General features: G+C 32.9%; 1 protein-coding gene across 1 annotated transcript; it reads right to left on the minus strand.

Moving 5' to 3' along the window:
- Window positions 1-20,685: 20,685 nt before the first annotated feature.
- On the minus strand, window positions 20,686-21,458 carry LOC133322719 (cuticle protein 21-like). Its single transcript, XM_061531684.1, has 3 exons — window positions 21,447-21,458; window positions 21,306-21,375; window positions 20,686-21,200 (listed from the first exon to the last, which is right to left on the minus strand). Exons 1-3 carry the CDS (start codon window positions 21,456-21,458, stop codon window positions 20,686-20,688), a joined length of 597 nt encoding a protein of 198 aa, XP_061387668.1.
- Between the last annotated feature and the right edge of the window lie 668 nt (window positions 21,459-22,126).

Here is a 22,126-nt window from a genome sequence, read left to right on the forward strand (position 1 = left end):
GGATAAAATTTGACATCGCTACATCCTTGCATTCGGGAGATACAGTACATTCTTTCTGAAAAATAAAAGCCCAATATCAAAAAACCCAAATGCAAAATCGACGAAAAATCATTTTAAATTATTATTTATATTCTCTTTTACAAGAATCTAAAATAATTCTGATGACAGAATTCGATCATTTCGAATACGGAACGATTTAAATAATTTGGACTGTATACACAAATTATTACTGTATGTTTTTGCCCTCTTCCATAGTGCATATCTACTAGTTGTATAATAAATATAAGCTCTAAAACATTTTGTTGCCTGTGGGCAGCATTGGACCATAAAGGGTTAATGATGGATAGGATAAATGCACTAAAAGTTTTTTTTTTTTAATTCGAACTACAATTATTCGAAAAGTATTAAAATGTACGAAATTTGGTACAATTTCATAGCATGTTAATGTATAGAGCGTGTACTCGTATTTACGAAAAGTAGTAAACTGTACTAAATTTGGTATAATTTAAATTCTGAGGTACGAATGGAGCTGTACGGAGTTTTGGAAATATTGGTACAATTTGGATTTGGGTGAACCGATAGAGCTGAACACTGATATTTGGATATAAGATTACTGTTGGAGTGTAGGATTGGGGTATGGATTTAGTTTAGGAAATTTATACTTTTGGGTACTAAATATGGTACAATTTGAATTTTGGGTGAATCGAGAAATCTTGAAAAGTTGTTTTGGAAATTAGTACTACTGTGTACTAAATTTGGTACAATTTTAATTTTGGGAGAACCGATAGAGTTGGAATCCTGAAATTTAGATTTAGGATCAATGTGGGGTATGTATTTATGATTGGACTATGTAGGAAGTTTTACTAATTTGTACTAAATTGTACCAAATGTGGATTTGGATGTACCGATAGAGCTGCAATCTTAAAAACGGGCAATATGAATTCCGTTAGTTGTGTTATAGGTAGTTTTTAATGTGTACCAAATGGATTTGGGTGAACATATAGAGCTCGAATCATGAAATTTGGAATTAGTTTTGGAAATAAGTACTAAAAGAGTACGAAAGGTAATAAATTGTACACAAATTAGTATAGAGCTAGATTTGTGTTGCGGTCAGAATTGGTGTGTGGTTTTGAGATATGGAGGCAGTTTTGGAAATAAGTGCGATAAGATAATAATGGAACTAAATGGTACTAAAATTGGTGTGTATGTTCTGACATATTCAGCTCTCTGTGAAAGCGAAATAATATATGTAAATAATTCTCATATTCGCTAACAAAGTAGCGGGCATATGCTAGTAATACAATAAAATAAAATATATAATTAGGGAGGTCAGGGGAATCATTAATCGTTTATTTTTCGACAGTAAAAACATTGTTAATCCTATCGTGCATTTTAGATTCCCTAAATCAGTCAGGGATTAAGTACGTGACCAGTGTGATGTCATAAAAATTAAATAATAATCATAAATAAAATAAAATAAAATAAAAAAAATAATATTATTATTCCAATTTAAAGACACTAAGGTTGGGAGAATGTGGTACACATGCAAACACCATATTCACATGTTTGTAACATGCAAAAGGAAACCAGATAGATCGGTAGTTACGTTTATGAATATGCACATAATCTCCCTCTGAGTCGTAAACTTAATGAAATGAGATTTGGTACTGCTCATTTATTTCATCGAAGTGCGATCCCTACAGTGAAAATCGTTTACGATTTAGATATAGTTCCCATATATAGTTTTGTCCGATTTTATGAAAATTGTCCACCAAACTATCTTTGTTTATTCGATTGGCGAGAAATTTCGCACAGCTTCTATATACATATGTTTTCGCCAAATTGTATGAAAGTGGTGCACAAAACTACCGAAAATGTATCCGTTTCAATAATCTGCCCAAAGGTGAAAATGAGTTCAGATTTAGATATAGCCTCCGTATATAGTTGTATGATTTTGTGCAAATAGTGAACCAAACACTCAAAATTTTTTAGATTGGCGTTTGTCTAGAATGACCTATGTTAAGTTTTCTTGAAATTGGTTTAGATGTAGATATAGCTTCCATATATAGCATTTCCACATTAAATGAAACCTTTTACAAATTAAATGAACCCTTTTCCAAATTAAATGAACCCTTTTCCAAATTAAATGAAACCTTTTCCAAATTAAATGAACCCTTTTCCAAATTAAATGAAACCTTTTCCAATTGAAATGAAACCTTTTACAAATAGAATGAAACCTTTTCCAATTGAAATGAAACCTTTTACAAATAGAATGAAACTTTTTCCAAATTAAATGAAACCTTTATTTTTATCTAAGGAAATATTATATTTGCAGTAATTTTAAACCAATATTTGAAAATTAAATCAATGAATATTAACAACTATAGTTGTATGGCTATGTAATTAACATAAATATTCTTTAATTCGGTGTGATTTCATTTAATATCTTTACTACATAAAACTAAATAAATAGTAATACAAACTGGGGTATTTCTTGACATTTTAATAAATAAATATTTAAGAACAAGAATACCCGGTCCTAAATGCGAAATACATATTTGACTTAATAAATTGTTGATGATAAGGCAACTGCTTATCTTAATGAAGGGGTTCCCGACTTGCAGCTTGTGGGATTTTCAAAACCATGTCCATAACGTAGTTAGAACAATCTTGCCGAGTAAGCTTTTGAATACTTCGCTCGATTACATCAACAATGTTATGTTCCATTGAAACGTCACACAGCTCAGCTCTTGGACATAATTTTATTTTTGAAAATGCATCTTCGATTGGATTTAGCATTGGAAAATAAGGCGGTAAGAATTTAAGGTTGCATCTTTTGGATTCGATCAAATTTTTTATGTCATGTCGCTTGTGTATTTGAGCGTTATTTTCCAACTCTGGATTGATTTTTTCAAAAAAAAAAAATGCTATAAATAATTTAAATCTGTCTGCATTGACACTGGAATTAGAAACGATTGTGTGATGTACAACTCCCGCGTTGTTTATTGCTGCAATTATAGTGACATTACGACCTCTGACCGTAGGCAACACAATGTGTGCTCTTGTTCCTTGTTTTGAACGGGCTTGGGTTCTTCGTATGTGAAGATTAAATCCACACTCATCAATGAATATTAATTTTTCTCCTTGTTGGGGTATCCATTTTGTAAAGTCTTGAGCATATTTTTGTCTCAAGCCTAATGTTCTGGAGTCATTCTTTCGTTCTATTTCAATAGAGGCCATCTTCAACGTAATTTTTAATTTCCGTAATCCATATTCTATGCAGCTTGTGAAAATATTTATATCATTTTCTCTCAACAGTTTAGTTTTTATGGCTTTGAGGGTAATTCCAGGTTGACTTTCTATATAGAACTCGATCAGACTTAAAACTTGTGGTGTCATCAACTTAGTTCTATTTCCTCCACGCTTATTTTCCTTCAATGTTCCAAAATGTTGTTTGTATCTTCTTATAAATGTTTTTTCGGAATTTATTTTTGTGCAGGCAGGAGGTTTGCAGCCTCGGAAATGGTTCTCCCCTCTTCATAGAATTTAAATAATAACAATTTCATGTCTTTTGTTATTTTGTTATACTGACCCAATTTGTTTCGCGGTCTTGTAGATGTAGCTTCGGTAGGTTCTGGAGCATTTCCACTTGCAATACTTGGCGAGGATATTGATTCTTCCTCAGGTTCCCAATTATCAGAGCTTCCCGAGCTAAAATCAGGTTCGCATTTATTTTAAACGTTGCTATTTTTAAATACAGTGAACTCTCAAAATTTTGGAACATTGAAGGAAAATAAGCGTGGAGGAAATAGAACTAAGTTGTTGACACCACAAGTTTTAAGTCTGATCGAGTTCTATATAGAAAGTCAACCTGGAATTACCCTCAAAGCCATAAAAACTAAACTGTTGAGAGAAAATGATATAAATATTTCCACAAGCTGCATAGAATATGGATTACGGAAATTAAAAATTACGTTGAAGATGGCCTCTATTGAAATAGAACGAAAGAATGACTCCAGAACATTAGGCTTGAGACAAAAATATGCTCAAGACTTTACAAAATGGATACCCCAACAAGGAGAAAAATTAATATTCATTGATGAGTGTGGATTTAATCTTCACATACGAAGAACCCAAGCCCGTTCAAAACAAGGAACAAGAGCACACATTGTGTTGCCTACGGTCAGAGGTCGTAATGTCACTATAATTGCAGCAATAAACAACGCGGGAGTTGTACATCACACAATCGTTTCTAATTCCAGTGTCAATGCAGACAGATTTAAATTATTTATAGCATTTTTTTTTTTGAAAAAATCAATCCAGAGTTGGAAAATAACGCTCAAATACACAAGCGACATGACATAAAAAATTTGATCGAATCCAAAAGATGCAACCTTAAATTCTTACCGCCTTATTTTCCAATGCTAAATCCAATCGAAGATGCATTTTCAAAAATAAAATTATGTCCAAGAGCTGAGCTGTGTGACGTTTCAATGGAACATAACATTGTTGATGTAATCGAGCGAAGTATTCAAAAGCTTACTCGGCAAGATTGTTCTAACTACGTTATGGACATGGTTTTGAAAATCCCACAAGCTGCAAGTCGGGAACCCCTTCATTAAGATAAGCAGTTGCCTTATCATCAACAATTTATTAAGTCAAATATGTATTTCGCATTTAGGACCGGGTATTCTTGTTCTTAAATATTTATTTATTAAAATGTCAAGAAATACCCCAGTTTGTATTACTATTTATTTAGTTCTATGTAGTAAAGATATTAAATGAAATCACACCGAATTAAAGAATATTTATGTTAATTACATAGCCATACAACTATAGTTGTTAATATTCATTGATTTAATTTTCAAATATTGGTTTAAAATTACTGCAAATATAATATTTCCTTAGATAAAAATAAAGGTTTCATTTAATTTGGAAAAAGTTTCATTCTATTTGTAAAAGGTTTCATTTCAATTGGAAAAGGTTTCATTCTATTTGTAAAAGGTTTCATTTCAATTGGAAAAGGTTTCATTTAATTTGGAAAAGGGTTCATTTAATTTGGAAAAGGTTTCATTTAATTTGGAAAAGGGTTCATTTAATTTGGAAAAGGGTTCATTTAATTTGTAAAAGGTTTCATTTAATGTGGAAATGCTATATTTACTTAGTTCGATTTCCTGTAATTGGAGTAACAAACCACGACTTTGACTAAATGACACGACATTTTTCATATAATTCCAATTCAAATTTTGTTTAAGGGGACCCCCCATTCTCGGGGTCAAACATTTTGTTGATATAATTCGAATCTACACTAATAAAAGAATGTCCCTACAAAATTTCAAATGAAAATCTCAAGAACTCTTGAAGATATGGCCGATTTATTGTGTCAGCATCAAGTGACGGCTGGAGGGCTTCTCAAAATGTAAACGCGTTTTTCTCTAAACATTTGTTTGCGAATGGCGGGCACGATAACTCAAAAACTAATAACCCAATCGATTTGAAATTTTTACACGTTTCTCTGTGAGTGTATAGCTATCGTATGAACTAGGATAAAGCCAATCGGTGAAGATCTTCCTTATTTTTTGACTTGGGCTTTGGTAAAATCCTAGTTCATACGAGAGCCAGAAAAGTACTCTTTCTAACACCGTTGGAATTTTCGGATTCCGATGTTCCAGTGAGGAGTTATCATGCCCGCCGTCAAAAATAAGGACTTTTCTTTAATTACAAAAAACAACAACAACAAATTTTTTTTGTAAATTATTTTTTTTCTATTTTAAATCTTCAATTATATATGTGTAAAGTTACAAACCTTAACAAGAATTGGTATTGATTTACCAGCCCATTGAAAATCTTTAAAAATTAAAATCGAGAATGGGTGGGGTTCCCTTAAATCGATATACATTGAATCAACCATTTCCATATATAGTGCGTTGTTATGATATGATTTTTGGAGCATCTCTTGTCTATATTTAAAGTGGTGTAGAGTTTACGGTCTCGTCAAACTTTTCTCCTTTCCTTGTTGGTTTTAAAATAATCTTGTATATTTACGTGACTATCCCGTTAGGTAAATAATGAATATAATTGATTATTTTCAAATATTATAATTAAATATGAAACTATTAATTAATCACTTCTCTTAAGGGTCAAATACCCCCCAAGCCTCTACAGAGTCCGAGGTGAATACCATAAACACATACCTACTAATATAGCTATGTTTTATTTATTAATTGCGTAGCATTTTCGTATTTAACAATACTGATTGACATTAATTCATGTGGAGTTTGTCTTCTCTTTTGCAAACATGTGTATTAATTAAACAATTCGCCAGCAGAGAATTTAGTTTCTAGTTTAAAATATATTTCTTTGAATAATTTTGCAGTTCATTGGCCATCTATATATTGCTAACAGCTAGAGGTTAAAAAGGTTAATGAACTTTTACCTATGCGATATGATGTCAAGCCACATGATGTATACATAAATGACCTTTGTCTTTGATCACTATGTTTTAAATATATGTACATATGAATATGTACATATAAACATTAATTACATTGAGTATTGAGCAACACTATGAAAAAATAGCAGAATTTTTTTGCATATCGGCATCAGTTGTAAGATTAATGGTATATTCTTTAGAAAAAAAAAAATAAAGTAAAATGATTACCATTACGGTATTAATATATGTGTTTGAGGCTTATTTCGAAAGTGTTGTACAGTTCTCCAGATTAGCTAGAATTCGTTGAGGACGTACATTATGCAATGCTATTACTCCTAGCATGTTTTATGCTAAAAAAGAGAAAAGAAAATAAAAAATCATTTTAATTTATATAAATCAAGGTTTTAGCTATGTAAATGTACCATGATATTTTGAAGGTTTTAGTAGATTTTTCCCAAATGCAATAATTGTAATTTTGCAGTGCGGTGTATTATAAACTAGCATATGCAAGCTACTTCGTTAGTGAATGTAGGGAATACCAATACCGACCATAATTACAATTTTTCGTACCATTTAGTACCTATGTTCTCTTATCCTATGTTCCAAAACGTATGTGGAAAGTTAATCTTAAATCCAAATTTCAGGAATCAACTAAATCACCTATATCCACATAAGTACATATTTAAAAAAAATATCTGCATATCCCAATCCCACATCGCAACAGGAATACTTACTTCAAATTTCAGGACTTTTGCTCTATATGTTCTCCCAAAATTCAAATTTACCAAATTTAGTACTATTTAATGCACCTAAGTACAAATTCACAGAACTTCCAACGTACCTCAATCATACACTCCAACAGTAATCTTAATTTCAAATCTTTACTATTCCTAATTGTATCAAATTTAATACCATTTTGTACCCATAAGTACACATTTGTAAAACTACATTCATTTTATTTATATTATTTTATTTCCAAATTTCAGAGTTCCAGTTCTGTCGGTTCACCTAAATTGTACAAAATTTAGTACACATTAGTAGAAATGTTCAAAACTTCCAACATAGTCCAACCCAACCCCCCACAGTAATCTTAACTCCAAATTTCAGGATTCCATTTTCAATAATTCACTCCAAATTCAAATTTATGTACCAAATATGTATTAGGCGAACGGGAGCTAGAATTCTGAAATTTGGAATGTGGGTCACTGATGGAATGTTAGAAAGATGTGCAAAAGTATTTGTGGAAATTCGACCTATAAGTGTACGAAGTACTAAATTTAGTTCTAATTGTATATATATTGAACATGTATAGCTATAATCTTGAAATTTTACATGGAATGCAGGTTGGAAGTATGGAAATGGTTTAAGAAATTCGTACTTATATGTATAAAAAGTACAAAATGGTATTAAATTTGGTACTATTTGCATTTAGTTGAGTGTATAGAGATGGAATCCTGAAAATATGAATTAGGACTACTATTGGAGTACAGGATTGATGTAGCTTTAAAAAATCTTACTTATGTGTACGAAAAGTATTCAATGGTACTAAATTTAGTGAAGTCTTCAAATTGGGTATTAAAATGACAGTTCGACATTATGTATACTAAATGGTACAAAATTTGGTACAATTTAGGTTTTTGTTAACGTATAGAGATGGAAAACTTAAATTTGGAATGAAAATTAAACTACCACTAAATGATACTAAATATGGTACAATTCATTTTGTGTGAGCGGAAATCCTAAAATTTGGAGTTAAAATTAAGGATGGAGTGTAGGATGAAACATGGAGGTAGTTTTAAAAATGCGCAATTATGTGCACTAAATGGTACTTTGTTTAGTACAATTTAGATTTGAATGAAATGAGAATTTATATTTGAAAATAAAATTACTGTTATAGCACATGATTGAGATAGTGTTGGAAATTCGAACCCATAAGTACGAAAAGTACTAAATATGGTTCAATTTGAATCTATGTGAACGGATAGGGCTGGAATTCTGAAATTAATGATTTAAATTACTGTTGCAGTGTGGAATTGAGAAAGTTTTAGAAACTAGTTCTTACATCTACGAAAAGTAATAAATGGTACTATATATGGTACAATTTGGATGTTGGTGAACGAATAGAGCTGGAATCTTTAAATGTGGACTTAAGGTTATTATTGGAGTGTCAGACTGAAGTAGTTTTGGAAATTCGTACTTATGGGTACGAAACGCGCAAAATTTGGTCCAATTTGGACTTGGGTGAACGGGTAGAACTCGAATCCTGAATATTGCAACATAGGTTACCGTGGGAGTGTAGGAAAAGTGCAGAATGGTACCAAATCTGTTCACCAAGGCAGAGCTGGAATTCTTAAAAGTGGAACAATTTAGATTTGGGTAACGGAGAGCTGGAAAGCTAAAATTTTAAATGTGGGTCACTGACGGAGAGATAGAAAGAAGTGCCAAAGGGTTTTGGTACTAACTGGTACTAAATTTAGTGGTGGTGATGGTATGGAGGTAGTGTAGAAAATGTGTACTTATGTGTGCACATTTGCTAAATGGAAATAATTTGGAACCTGTATGAATTTGCTGAAATATATAATTGGAATTCTGACCTATTTCTTTGTAATGGAAATAAGAAAGAGATTTCGGAAAATAGTGTTTATATGTATGAAGAGTAATAAATGGTAATAAACTTGATATTTGATATAGGAATAGAGGTGGAATTCAGAACTATAGTACGGGAAATTATACAGTATTCACGATTTCCTTATGAAATATTATTTTTTGTATTCCCTTTCCGCATATGAAGTAGCGGGCACTTTGCTAGTAATACTATAAAATGTTATCCTGTTTTTAACTTATTTATATAATTTTTACACTTTCCAGACATTTTCTTGAACATCGCAAGTTTTTTTATAATTATCTGTTCTGAATTACCAACCGTTTAAATATTAGAGTGTACGATAATCTTTTGAAATAGTTTTTTTCTTGTTTTCGATGTTGGACCACATTACATTAAACTCAAGATATACGGTATGATTGATAACATTTTTCTAACCCGATTTTTCGGATGATATATTAATTTTTTTAGCGTTTAGTTGTTTTTTAATGTTTTTGCCAATACATACTGAGGAACGAAAGAAGTAATTTAAAGCACTATTTTTGTTTATTAACGCTCAATAATGCAGTATTATACTCTTTACAATTATTTTTAATATAAAATGTAGAACAAATCAATTAACAATTTCTCAACACTGTGTGCTGCAACATACATATTAAAAAAAACAAATTGCAAAGTATCAAATACTACACATTGCGATTTATTTTCGTATTGTGTAATTTTTAGCAATAAGCACTTCAATATTTCGTAAAATAAACCACTTAAAATGGCGTGAAGTTTAAAAAAAACTGAAATGTTTACATACTTCACCGAGAAGACAGAAGGGCAAACATTGTTCTTAAAAAGATCGACACCATTTTATGGAGAATATTTCCTTGTCTAGTAAAATAAAATTGTCTGCTAGTAAGTTAAAATGAAATACCAAATTACAGACAGGAAACTGGGCTAGGAACTTCAACGCATCGAACATCAAGCGGGACTTTTGTATAGGGGCTATTGAAAAAACTAATAAGAAATACTTTATTCATAAGGAATCTGGAATGCAAATTACAGTACTGTGGAGTGAAAATCTTGCTAAAACCTTTGAAATACCGAAAATTTGGCGTGTCTTTTTTCTGTTGGGGCTACGTCAAAACATGTATGATATAATTTATGATTTTGAAACGTTGGTTTACACTCTACGAGAACCAGGAATTCTAAATTAATGCCACATCGGTAGGGAAATATGGTTGAATGTTTCAACATCCCGAAAATAGGATGGAGACCTATATATGGGGTTATGTCATAACATAAAGATACGTCGAAATAGTTCTGCAAAAACATTTCCCCGCCGAAATGCGCAAACCCTTTTTTAGTACCTTGTAGATTCATTTAAATTATATAATATACTGTATATTGTGTATATAGTTTTGATCAGGGTACAATTCTAAGACGACATAGACTTGTCTATTCGTCTGTAATCAAGTAGTTTCCCGAAGGAATTGAGACAGGCAGGACAAGTTCGAAAATGGATTATATAGGCCCACGTTTTGGGGTAGCTTCGAAATATCAATATTGGTTGACTTTACATATATCATCCATGTCATAGTAACGCTTCAATTTCGATATTGTGAGCAATTCGACTAATTTTGGTATTTTCGATTTTTATTAGATAGCAAATTCTCCTACCAAAAATTATTAAGGAGTGTACTCGTATATAAAATTTCTCATTCCGTTTGCAACACATCGGAATATTCATCGGATTCCTTATAAAGTATATACATTCTTTATCAGCATAAAATCCTATGCCGATTTGTGCGTGTCCGTATCTGTTGATATCAAGATAAAGGTCGCAATATTTGAAGTAGAGCTTTTAAATTTTGCACTGACATTATTCGTTGCCATTATTATGACATTATTATTGCAAATGGGGTATATCGGTCCACGTTTTGGTATAGCTCCCATATAACGGTACCCCCAAATATTCTGTATTTTGAGGATTTTTGACACGTGTTTCCACCGAATTGGCTGTAGTTTGCTACGTTTGGTTCTCATTGGGTTTCAAATCTTCTTACCGAGAATAATTAATATTCATCTACTTTTTAGAGTAGCTCCCGTATAATAGTGTAGAAACGTTTTTCAACAGAATCAGCATTAATTTGGTATTTTAATAGTTTTGGGCACTTTTTTTTTGCAATTTATTATATTGGGTTGTGGTATGGTAGGGAAGGCCCCATATAATGCTACACCCCAAAATATAGGTATTTTGGGGAGCTTGATTACGTGTTTCAAACAATTTAGGGTCAGTTTAATATGTCAGATTCTCAATAAGTAGAAAATGTCCCTACCAAAAGTTATCAACATTGGGCCATGATTTCGGGTAGACCCATAAATTGGTAACGCCCCCTCCCCCACCCTGATTCGGTATTTTGAATTCCCTCTAATTTGATTTGTCATGTTCTCATGGAGTGTCAAATCTTCCTCATAAACATGATCGATATTGGTTAATTTTTAGGGAATCACCCATATAACGCTACATCCCAAATTCCAGTATTGTAGGGAGCTTGGACACGTGTTTCAACTAAATTAGCTTTGATTTTATATTATAGGTTCTCAAAATCTCCCTACTAAAAATGACCAATATGGGTTCAAGTTTCCAGGTATGGTACACCTATTATTTGATGTGTTGGGGGTTTGGGCACATTTTCCAACCAAAGTCACTCTAATTTGATTTATCAAATTCTTGTTGGGCTGTCAAATTTTCTACCTTTTTATCAATGCCAGATTACAGTTTGTTATACCCCACTTAGAACTGTACCATCTATATTTTTAAGACTTTGGACACATTTTCCAACCAAATTGGTATAAAGAGTTCTGAAAGGCTGATTTATATACAAATTTGTGCTGTGTATATAGATCCAAGTTTTTACATATCCCCACATAAAAGTTCCGTTTTTTCGATTATAATAAATTTTTACCGAATTATCTATTAACATTTAAGCATTACACCCGATTATCCATTTTGTGAATGTTTAGCTTCATTACAAATATTCCTACCAACCTAAATAGCTGGAAAATCATATCAATGGGTCCATGGAATTCCAGCTTTCCAAATTCGTTTATTTTTTCACTTGTTATTTTTTGAGTTTTAGCTGGGTCAATACCAAATCCATTTGCAGAATTCACCAGAATTATTAACTTATGTTTTCTACGATTTAAAGTTCAAAATATTTTTTGAACATCACAATATGACAATAAGATAGGTCAAGAATTCACATGTCTAGATGTCAATTGCACACCTCTCACTATACATATATCACTATTCAAAATAGACATTCCAATTTATCGTGTTGCATTTATCCATATTCGACTGTGAACACATTTATTTCGCCACGATATTTGTTACGTACGCCTCTGACGTCGTTATGTGTGTGTGGAAATGTGAAGTTTGTTTGATCGATTATTATGTTATTATTTATAACTATGTGTATAAAATCTTATCGCAATATTTACAAAAATTATTTAATTTATCTTTAAATATATTTTCTTATTTTTTTGTTTTGCACACATAAACCACACGCCAACAGGTGGAGGTTTTTCTTGGCAATGACACTTAATTATTTCGTTTTTATTTATTTTTGTTTTGTTTTATTTTTTTAATTAATTCTTAAACTTGATATAATTAAAACCACTACACATTCCAACAAATCGTCAGAACTCCAACGTAATGTATGGCGAATCGGAATGAAGCACTCGTGTATTTTGGTTAAAAAAAGGTGTCTGTTGGTTAGTTCGTTTCGTTTTTGTTTTATTAATTCTTTTACCATCAACAAACAAGCGACACACCGCCGTCCGTACCGTACCCTATTATGGCTTGCTGCATACTTAACTGTCACTGCTTAAAAGTCATCGTTCAGAGGCGATGACGGTTATAATATCTGTGTATTTTGTAGGTATGTTTACTGGCTGACTGACTGCCTGCCTGCCGGGCTGAGAGGCATTGTTGTTGTGGATATTTGTTTTTTTTTCGGGGAGATAACTTAAGCACTTCGAAACACACAATCGAACATACAAACGTAAACATAGTTCGGAACCAAGATTCATATACATACAGAGATACACAACAACAACAAACACCAACCACATCCATCAGGGCTTTTAGAAATACTTTAATGCGCCAACATCACTTCGAGACATTGCGCTTCTACGCCAACAGCACAAAAACAAACGACAAAACGAAAATACAATACAAATTAACGATGAGCTGCAATATATTGGTATGTGAATAATAGCAGCAGCAATAATGAAACACACATATGGACGAGCCCGTCCGTATATATAGAAATACAAACGTATATACCAATCATTAAATATTCGTAAATTGTACGCATGCGCGCATTTCAGTTCTTCACCTTATTGGATATACGTATATACAGTGGCTCCATAAAATATATGGTAGAATGTGGATGTTGTAATAAAATGATTGATTGGAGTATGTCAACAATCCACCAGACGAATATATGTACAACATCGTAGGTTCCGAAATAACCGCAATTAAATCTCCAGACCTGGAAAGTATGTGACAATACTAGAATAATATATATATATATAAGCCACATTGGTGAGACTATGCGGCTAAAGCGAACATGGGTTGGTACAGTTATGTTGGTACCGACCAAAAAGTAAACCGCAAACGATCATTTTTAGTAGGAAATAAACCTTTGAGACTATGAGAACCTGACAATTCATATCAGAGCCAATGCGGATGAAAAACGTTGCCAAATATCAAATAATCCGAATAACGGAGGGTATCGTTAGAAAAAACAAGTAAAAACGACGTTAAGTTCGTTCGGGCCGAACTTTTCATACCCTCACCACGTGATGTGCATTCAAAATTTCTTAAGTCTATCTGGACATTTCTATGGCGACTATGTTATTGCGTTATGTAGTTGTAGTATGTAATAGTACCGAATATCAAAAATCCGTACATACATAGGCAAATTTCCGCACAATTTGACTTAGCCTTCAATATGCAGCAATGCCAAATTCAGACAATGGAGATCCATACCAAACCGTAAACTAATATTGATAATTTTTGGTATGAAGATTTGACACCCCATAAAAATTTCGAAAATACAAAAATTAATGAGAATCCCAAATATTTAATTGCCCCAAATTGGCTGAATAACGTGCTAAAATTCCGCAAAATACTGATATTTGGGATATAGCGTTATGTGGAAGCTTCCCTAAAAGGTGAACCAATATCGATGATTTTATTAGGAATATTCACTTCCATACCACAACTCAAAATTACAAATTACAATCAATTAAACATGTCTAAAACCATAAAATACCGAATAATTGAGGGCTACTCTTAAAAAGGAACCAATATCGATCATTTTCACTAGGAAGATTTTATACCCAATTAGAACCAAACGTAGCAAATCTGTCAAAAATCCCCATAATACTGAATATTTGAGGGTAGTGTTAGTCTGCTTTTCCACAGGCAAATTTTTATTTGGCAAATACTGAGTTTGTAGGCGAGAGGGGTGCGAGGAAGAAAAACAACAATTTGCCTGTTCAGAATTTGCCGTACACGCAAATTCTGTTTTGCTCTGTTCGTTGAAAACAATTTTGTTGACATTTCCTTTTGAACCTATCGCTTTACTTACACACAGCCGGCTTTTGTTTACAAACCTGTTGCTTTAATTTGTGCAAGTGAAATTTAATTTTTAATTTTTGCAATTTATATAATAAAATATATAAACAATAAATAAAATATTAAAAAAAAATCTTTAAAATGCAAAAAATTTAAATAAATTAATTTGCCAAATAAAAATCTGCCTGTGGAAAAGCAGACTACCCTAATTTTAGGAGTAATAGCTAATTTTAGGAGTAATAGCATCCCAGTGCAAAATTTCAAGGCTCTATCTCAAATATTGCGCTCTCTCGTGATTTCAACAGACAGAAGGACACGCATCAATCGACATAGAATGGAACATAGCATACGACATTCGAAAATAACACATATTTTTATCAGACCACGTATAGTAAGAGTGATTCCAAATCAAATTTTAAACATTTCAGCTATATTCGTCCACTAAATGTCAATTGTATTGAATTTCTAACCATTAAGCATTGTTCGTAAAATTTTCCGAAACCAAGTTCTTCTATGTAATACCCCCTGCAATCTGTGGTTCTCATACAAATATTAACATTTTTTTTTGTAATTGGCACATTGTTAGCCGGTGACACATATTAGCCACCTCAAATAAAACTGTTAACCAATTACTTTTTCAGTTTTAAAATGTAGTCACTGTACTTCAACACTCACGCATAACCAAAAACAACAACAATACATAAACACACACACACCCCTACAATAAAAAAATAATTTTAAAATTTTCGATCATTATCAAAATATAAATGAAACAAAAGGAAATTGAAGGAATAAAAAAAAAATAATTATAACAATAAATCCTTTACATTCTTCTTTAGGGGACCGGTTATTTTACATTGAATCGTATTAAACACTTTTGCGCTCTTCTCATAAATGTGACATTTCATTTGTGACCAGACAATGTAAAATACTTTCCCTCTGCGTATCATCTTAATTAATATTCACGTGATGAAAGTGGTTTTTTGATTTAAAATTCTGTCTGTGTGTGTGCGGGCTATCAAATACACCTTTTTGTTGTGTTTTTAAACAACTAATCAATGACATATAATATTTCAATGCAGCATAAGTGCGCCTCAAAGTATGCTTTAAATTATGTATGGCCGTTTTTACATAGCAAATCAATCACTTGTATAAAAAGTATTAGTACAAGAAATCATTTTTGGTGGCTGCAATATAGTTCTACGAGAAACTATATTATACTGTCGCGTCTTATGCTGTAATGAATAATGAGTAGGATTATAATGTAGGGCACATACCAAAAAGTGGACATGTAGAGATGATTTAGTGGGAAGATTTGAAATCGCAATTTGGTTGAAAAACGGGGGGAAATCTCCAAAAGCCAACATTTGGGTTATACCGTTATATGGGGGCTACCCTAAATAGTGGACCAAAATTAATCATTTTTGGTAAGATTATGCCCATTTGGTCGAATGTGAGACTAATATCATCCACTTTCATAATCAGCATGCTATGTTGGTAAAAGTCAATTTTAATTTTTTATTAAATTTTTAAATTTCAACGACTATTTTTATATTATCACAACTTACTATATATAACTTTTAGATATGGAATTTTTTAATGATTATTTTCAAATGTATAACAATCGGCAGTTCCATCTGTGTAATTGGATTTCATTTAGTATTAATATTTTGACGCATGTCAATGTAATGTAACATTTTTCAAATATAAATTATATCAAGGTAGATGTATTAGGTAGTCGCATCGACCCAATTGATTGTAACATTGAATGTCAAAACAAATTGTTGTAATTTTTAATTCGCCTTAAAAAATTAATTAATTTTTGTAAATAAAATTGAAGTTTCGTGATTTTTTTTCAATTTTACTTCGAAAGAACAAAAAATCTAAAAATGAGCAGGAATTTTATATGAGGGCTACATCAAAACTGGAAAGATTTTCGTGAAAGGTGTTTTAATTTATATGAAATGATTCAACAAATCAGAACAAAATGTTTGTATACCCTACACATTTATGTTAAATGTATGGATTGCCTCAAGATTTTGTAGATGCACGACTGGGCTGTAACATGCCCAAGCTACAAGAAATGAGGCTGAACGAAAGGGCTGTGACAAATGGAATATACACTCCACTTTATGATGGAGGAAGTAAAACATTTGAAAATTGACACTATATGGAACTTCTCCACATGAACATGAACTATGAACATGAACTATATATATATGTATATACATACATTCATACAACTGCAGTCTTTAATCTATATCTTTCAGAACATACAATTCAAAGTTAGCGAACTATATACATATATGGTATATGAACTAAGGATCTGTGACATCTTTGAACTTTATGCGCCTCATAGCGATCGACCCAATATTGGAGTGTGTGTAAATACCACCTCTGTGTACATACATTAATACAATTGCAGTCTTTAATCTATATCTTTCAGAACATACAATTCAAAGTTAGCGATTTAAAAAAAAAATATATATATGTATATATATATTTGACGCCCTAAATATGAAACGATTATTATGAAAACACTTATATTAATTCGTAGGCCAGATCCCTATCTTCATAATTTCCTGGGTTTGGGTCATAATTGTGGCCTCTAAACATAAACCGGACACTACCAAAACCAATAGAAGTAGACTTATGCCAGAACCGTATATACATACAAAATTTCCAGAATTCATCAAGGGAAATTATTGAAAGATGCCGACACATACTGAATTGTTTATTCAAAATAGTGCTAATGTTGTGTTTTCAGAAGATAATTTTTTCAATCGCCATTTGATTTGGATCATGATAATCAGATTACAAATTATAATGGACCGACGGACATATGATAAACGATATACAAAAATTTGAGTCTACGAATAGTGCAGCTACAAACTCTTGAGGCAACACATAGTTTTAACATAGATGTGTAGGGTATTAAAACATTTTGTTTTTATTGGTTGAGTCAAATTTGCCTAAATTTTGAAATGTCAAGGCGAATTGAATTTTATTTGCCTTGTTTACAAATTTTGACATATTATGTTCCCAAAAAAGTTGCTTTGTTGTAGTAATTCGCCGATGCGACTACCTAATACATGTGCCTTGAATTATATTTAAAAAAAAAAATATGAAATTTTGACTTTCACCTCATGTCACCGTGACCAAAATGTTATAAAATTTTACTGGTGCCAAACTAAAAGTCTCCGAATTTGAAAAATATAACGTTTTATCGGAAAAATGGACTATTGGGCAAAAAAAAAAAAAAAAGAATGGAATCCTAGCCCATAGCGCGTAGGTTCTTTTTTATACGAAGCTTTAATTTGATGCAAATAATGTACAACCACCTAAAACAACCCCAATGACTGATAAAGTTGCAGTTAAGGCGGATACGGTGTAATATCGACATCGAAAACACCGATGGCAGTGAAGGTTGCTGATAAGGCTTCTCCAACGAAATCGGAGGAATCCTCCACCAACATTTCAGTCCAGGTGAGTTTTCCATTTCTATTCTCCGTCCGTTCGTCTTGTCGTTAAATGCGAAAAAAGTCAACGCATACCAGAAAGATAAATTCCATATCCCTAAAGATTTCCTTTAGTTAGACATAGAGGGGTTAAGCGATGAGTATAGTCCTGAGGTAGTCAACGATTTTTTGACTAATAAATCAGGCCTAAAGGTGGAAGTAGTGGGACTTCATAATTTGTCCTAATGGATATGACTCTTGCGAATATCCAAGAGCTGGGATGTTTTAGGTTTATATAAACTGCCTATAATTAAGAACTGTTACAGTCCGTAGAGATAAGGGACGTAAGGATCCAGAAAATGATGAAAATCATGGAGCACAAGGAAAAGGAGAAGGTCGAAATGCATGCCAAATCCCAACGGCGATCAGCGCATTTGTCGACTATTCGCTCCGACATCTCGTATGCCGCAGCCTCAAAGGCAAAGGCAAATTTATGAAAAAATTAGAAACATATGACTACATGAGACCTTGTATAATTATGCCATGCTTTTGGGTTTAATTAAAAAGAGGCATTATTTAAAGTCAATGGTTGAGGAGAGGAGGCCAGATATACTAATTTTGGCCGAGCATCAACTCAGCCCTACTCCTAATTTATGTTAATAGGTTGTGGAGATCTCCCTCCAAGAATTCTAGGCTTTATTTGTGGGCGTCGCAGGCTATGCCACACTCTACGAAGAGTCGGTGAATCGGCCAGATTTTCTGTTTTGAGAGCAGATGTTAGAAATCTGGACTGTCTGTTAATCGTTAATCGATCTTCAGGAGACTTTCAAGGGAGAATGGTGAAAAGGCTTAATCCTTGGCAAACCATGTGCAGGGTAGCTAATAGTTGATGGGATGAACGTTTCTCAGATGACCCACTTAATCGGGTCCTTGTGGAACTTGATTCCTTCCGCAGCTTTGTTAATCGATTAGATATTCCGCTCGTTCCAAATAAGATATACAAGTTTTCAATTGATTTTTGGGGTGGGGGTGGGGGGAGGGAGACGGGACCATTCGGCACATTTTATTAGAGCTTTATATCTTAGTACTTATTCAACAGATATAAAAACTTTATGGCTGATTATTGTCCTCTAATACTTAATTATAAAAAGTAGTACCAAAAACATATAATAAATTAATATTAGATAAACATTTTTTATAGTTTTGTAAAAAAGTCAAATTTGCCGAATTTGCCTCGGAGTAGCTTCGGCATTTGATGGGGCACATTCGGTAACATAGTCATAGCCTGGTAATTATCACCACTATCAGTCTGGTTGTATTTCAGATCCTCTAAAGGTTCTATTTGGTTTTAATATGCAACTCAAAATTTGTCTTTTAAGGCTACGTCGGACGTTCACGTCTCAAGGCCACACGGACCAACAGAAATAGATTTTTTCTACCGCATTTTCGTCAATACTAGAACGTTTTATCTTATATATGTAATTTCAACCCATATTAAAGAATTATTTTTAAAAACGAACCCAAACAAATTTTAAGGAAATAATATAGCACTATCTGTATATGGCCGAATGTACTTTGGTACTTTTTATAGTATTTATGTCTTTGTGCATATGTTTGTAAAAGGAATCGGTTCAGATTTTGATATAGCTCCCATATATATTTTCGTCCGATTTAAGGTAAATGGTGTACCAAAGTCCCTATATATCATTCGATTTGCACAGAATTTGGCATAGCGTAATGAATTAGGTTTGGAATGATGTTTCCTGAAAATCGGTCCAGATTTAATGTAAATGGTGCACCAAAATCCACATATATATTTCGTACTGAACTTAGTATAACCTAGAAGTTTGATATAAATGCTACACCGAATTCCCCTGGTGGGTCCGATTGGCCTAAAATTTTGCACAAATTATTGAAGTTATTATGAGATAGCGTGTGGCAAGTTGAAATCGGTTCAGATTTAGGTAGTTCCTATATATCAGATTATAGGTAAAAGGTGCACCAAAGACCCAAAGTTATATAGTTTATATAATCTGGCCCCGTCCGACTTTACTACTTTTCTTACTGGTTGTAGTCGACAATGTCAAATTTAGTTAACTGTTAACTCTTTAGTTTTCCTAAAAAAATGCATTATTTAAAGTTAATTGTTGAGGGGAGCAGGCCAGTGTGTACTTCTTTCGGTCGGGCATCGGCTCAGACCTTCTGATAATTTAAGTTTAGAGGGTTATAGGTTCTATATTCAATATATGGAGGGGCAACGTGTGGGTGGTAACGCGTATGGGAAGTTAATGGGTCCTCTGTAGCTTTAATCTCAATGTACCTGCAAGTATGTATGTAAGATTTGGGATATGTTTTTAGTATCTATGAAAATGGTCTGAGCTGACCTGAATGCGAAGTGGAGGAATTTTGGACATACATTTTTCTAATTCTGTTAATAGTGCAATAAAAATTGTCATACAAAATTTATTTAATGAATTAATAAAGCAGCAAATGAGAAAATGAATAATAATTGTTTACAATGACTCAAAATAATTAAAATAATAAATAAATTAGCTTAAGCATATGGACCGTTTCCATCAGATGCTGGTGGTGAAGAATAACTATCCTTAACTTCGGATGCGTTGCTCGATTTAACATTTTGTGCAGCAGCTTTAGTAGGAGTTGCCGCAACTACTGGTGTATTAACAGCGGTGGGTACAATGGATTTGTATGCCAACACAGGAGCGACTACTTCAAGGGCTATGGGTTCACGATTGACAACAGCATTGAATCCGTTCACGCTATCAGCAGTATAGGTGACAGTACGTCTGAAACCATCAGGATCAATCAAACTGTAGACACCGCGAACATTATAACCATCCCTGGTTTCCGAGTGAGATTTAATGTCTCCAGTTGTGGGATCATTGACATCATAGCTGTAGTCATATTTAGCCGGGGGATAATAGGCAGGGAGTGCGGCGGCATCATATCCATAGTTCAAATTGTTATATTGATAGTCGCCAGATGCAGCATATGAATCCTCATTGTAGTAATTATTGTTGTCTTCAGTATTGTTGTTGCTGTAGGAATCTGTTGGGTGGACATCGTTATTTTCTTGTTGTTGTTGATGATGTTCTTGTGGCTGTTGCTGCTGTTGTTGGGGTTGTTGTTGTTGGTTTGATTGATTTTCAAAACCATTGTTGGGTTTTTGGTAATCATAATCACCAGCTGCTACCAAAGTGGCCAAGTATAAAATTGCAACGAACTGAAAGTAGGTGGATACACGTTAAACATATTAAAAGCATACACAATGCCCGACTCAGGACAAATACAAACCTTAAAAGCCATTTCCTTTTTTTTGTTGGAAGCTCTTCAAAATTATCGATCGAAACCCTGTACTTGTGCTCTATTGAACCTCTTGCTGCACTGTGATAAGTTTGCCGATGGGTGGTGTTTTTATATTCGTCCGATGTCATATCTGAAAAATTTCTTATTCTTCATAAAAAAATCAATTGAAAATTAGCTTTCATTTTCATTAATTGTGGCTTGTTTCGATGACAACAGAGTGGGTTTCATTTACCGTCCATAACTGTTGTTCACATCCCCGCTGCTGATGATGACTCTTCAATAGTGGCTTTATGGCGAGTAGTAGTCACTGGAGTTACATAAACATAACTACGCACCGTAGCTAATATAATGATGTCTTCATTCATCTCAATGCTGTGTAATTGATGTTTAAATTGTAACACTTAATGAGATTCTCCATTGATCGGAAATCATCGATAAGGTCATATCTGCATTAAATTGCAGACTAAAGCATACGTAAATATGATATGGCTAAAAATAGTATATTTTGTCATGAGGTGTATTTTTTACATATGGCTTTTAAGTGTTCAAACACTTTGATACGATCAAACATGCGATTCACTGAAATAGCGTGCATGGACTTCAAGTGCTTTGGATCAAATACATGTCATATAATTTCAGGCTGGTCTAAATATTACAGAATATATAAT

This window comes from Musca vetustissima, unplaced genomic scaffold (assembly GCF_032173495.1).
Source record: "Musca vetustissima isolate MV318-11 ecotype Yass unplaced genomic scaffold, APGP_CSIRO_Mvet_v1 utg5628, whole genome shotgun sequence".
Lineage (NCBI taxonomy): Eukaryota > Metazoa > Arthropoda > Insecta > Diptera > Muscidae > Musca > Musca vetustissima.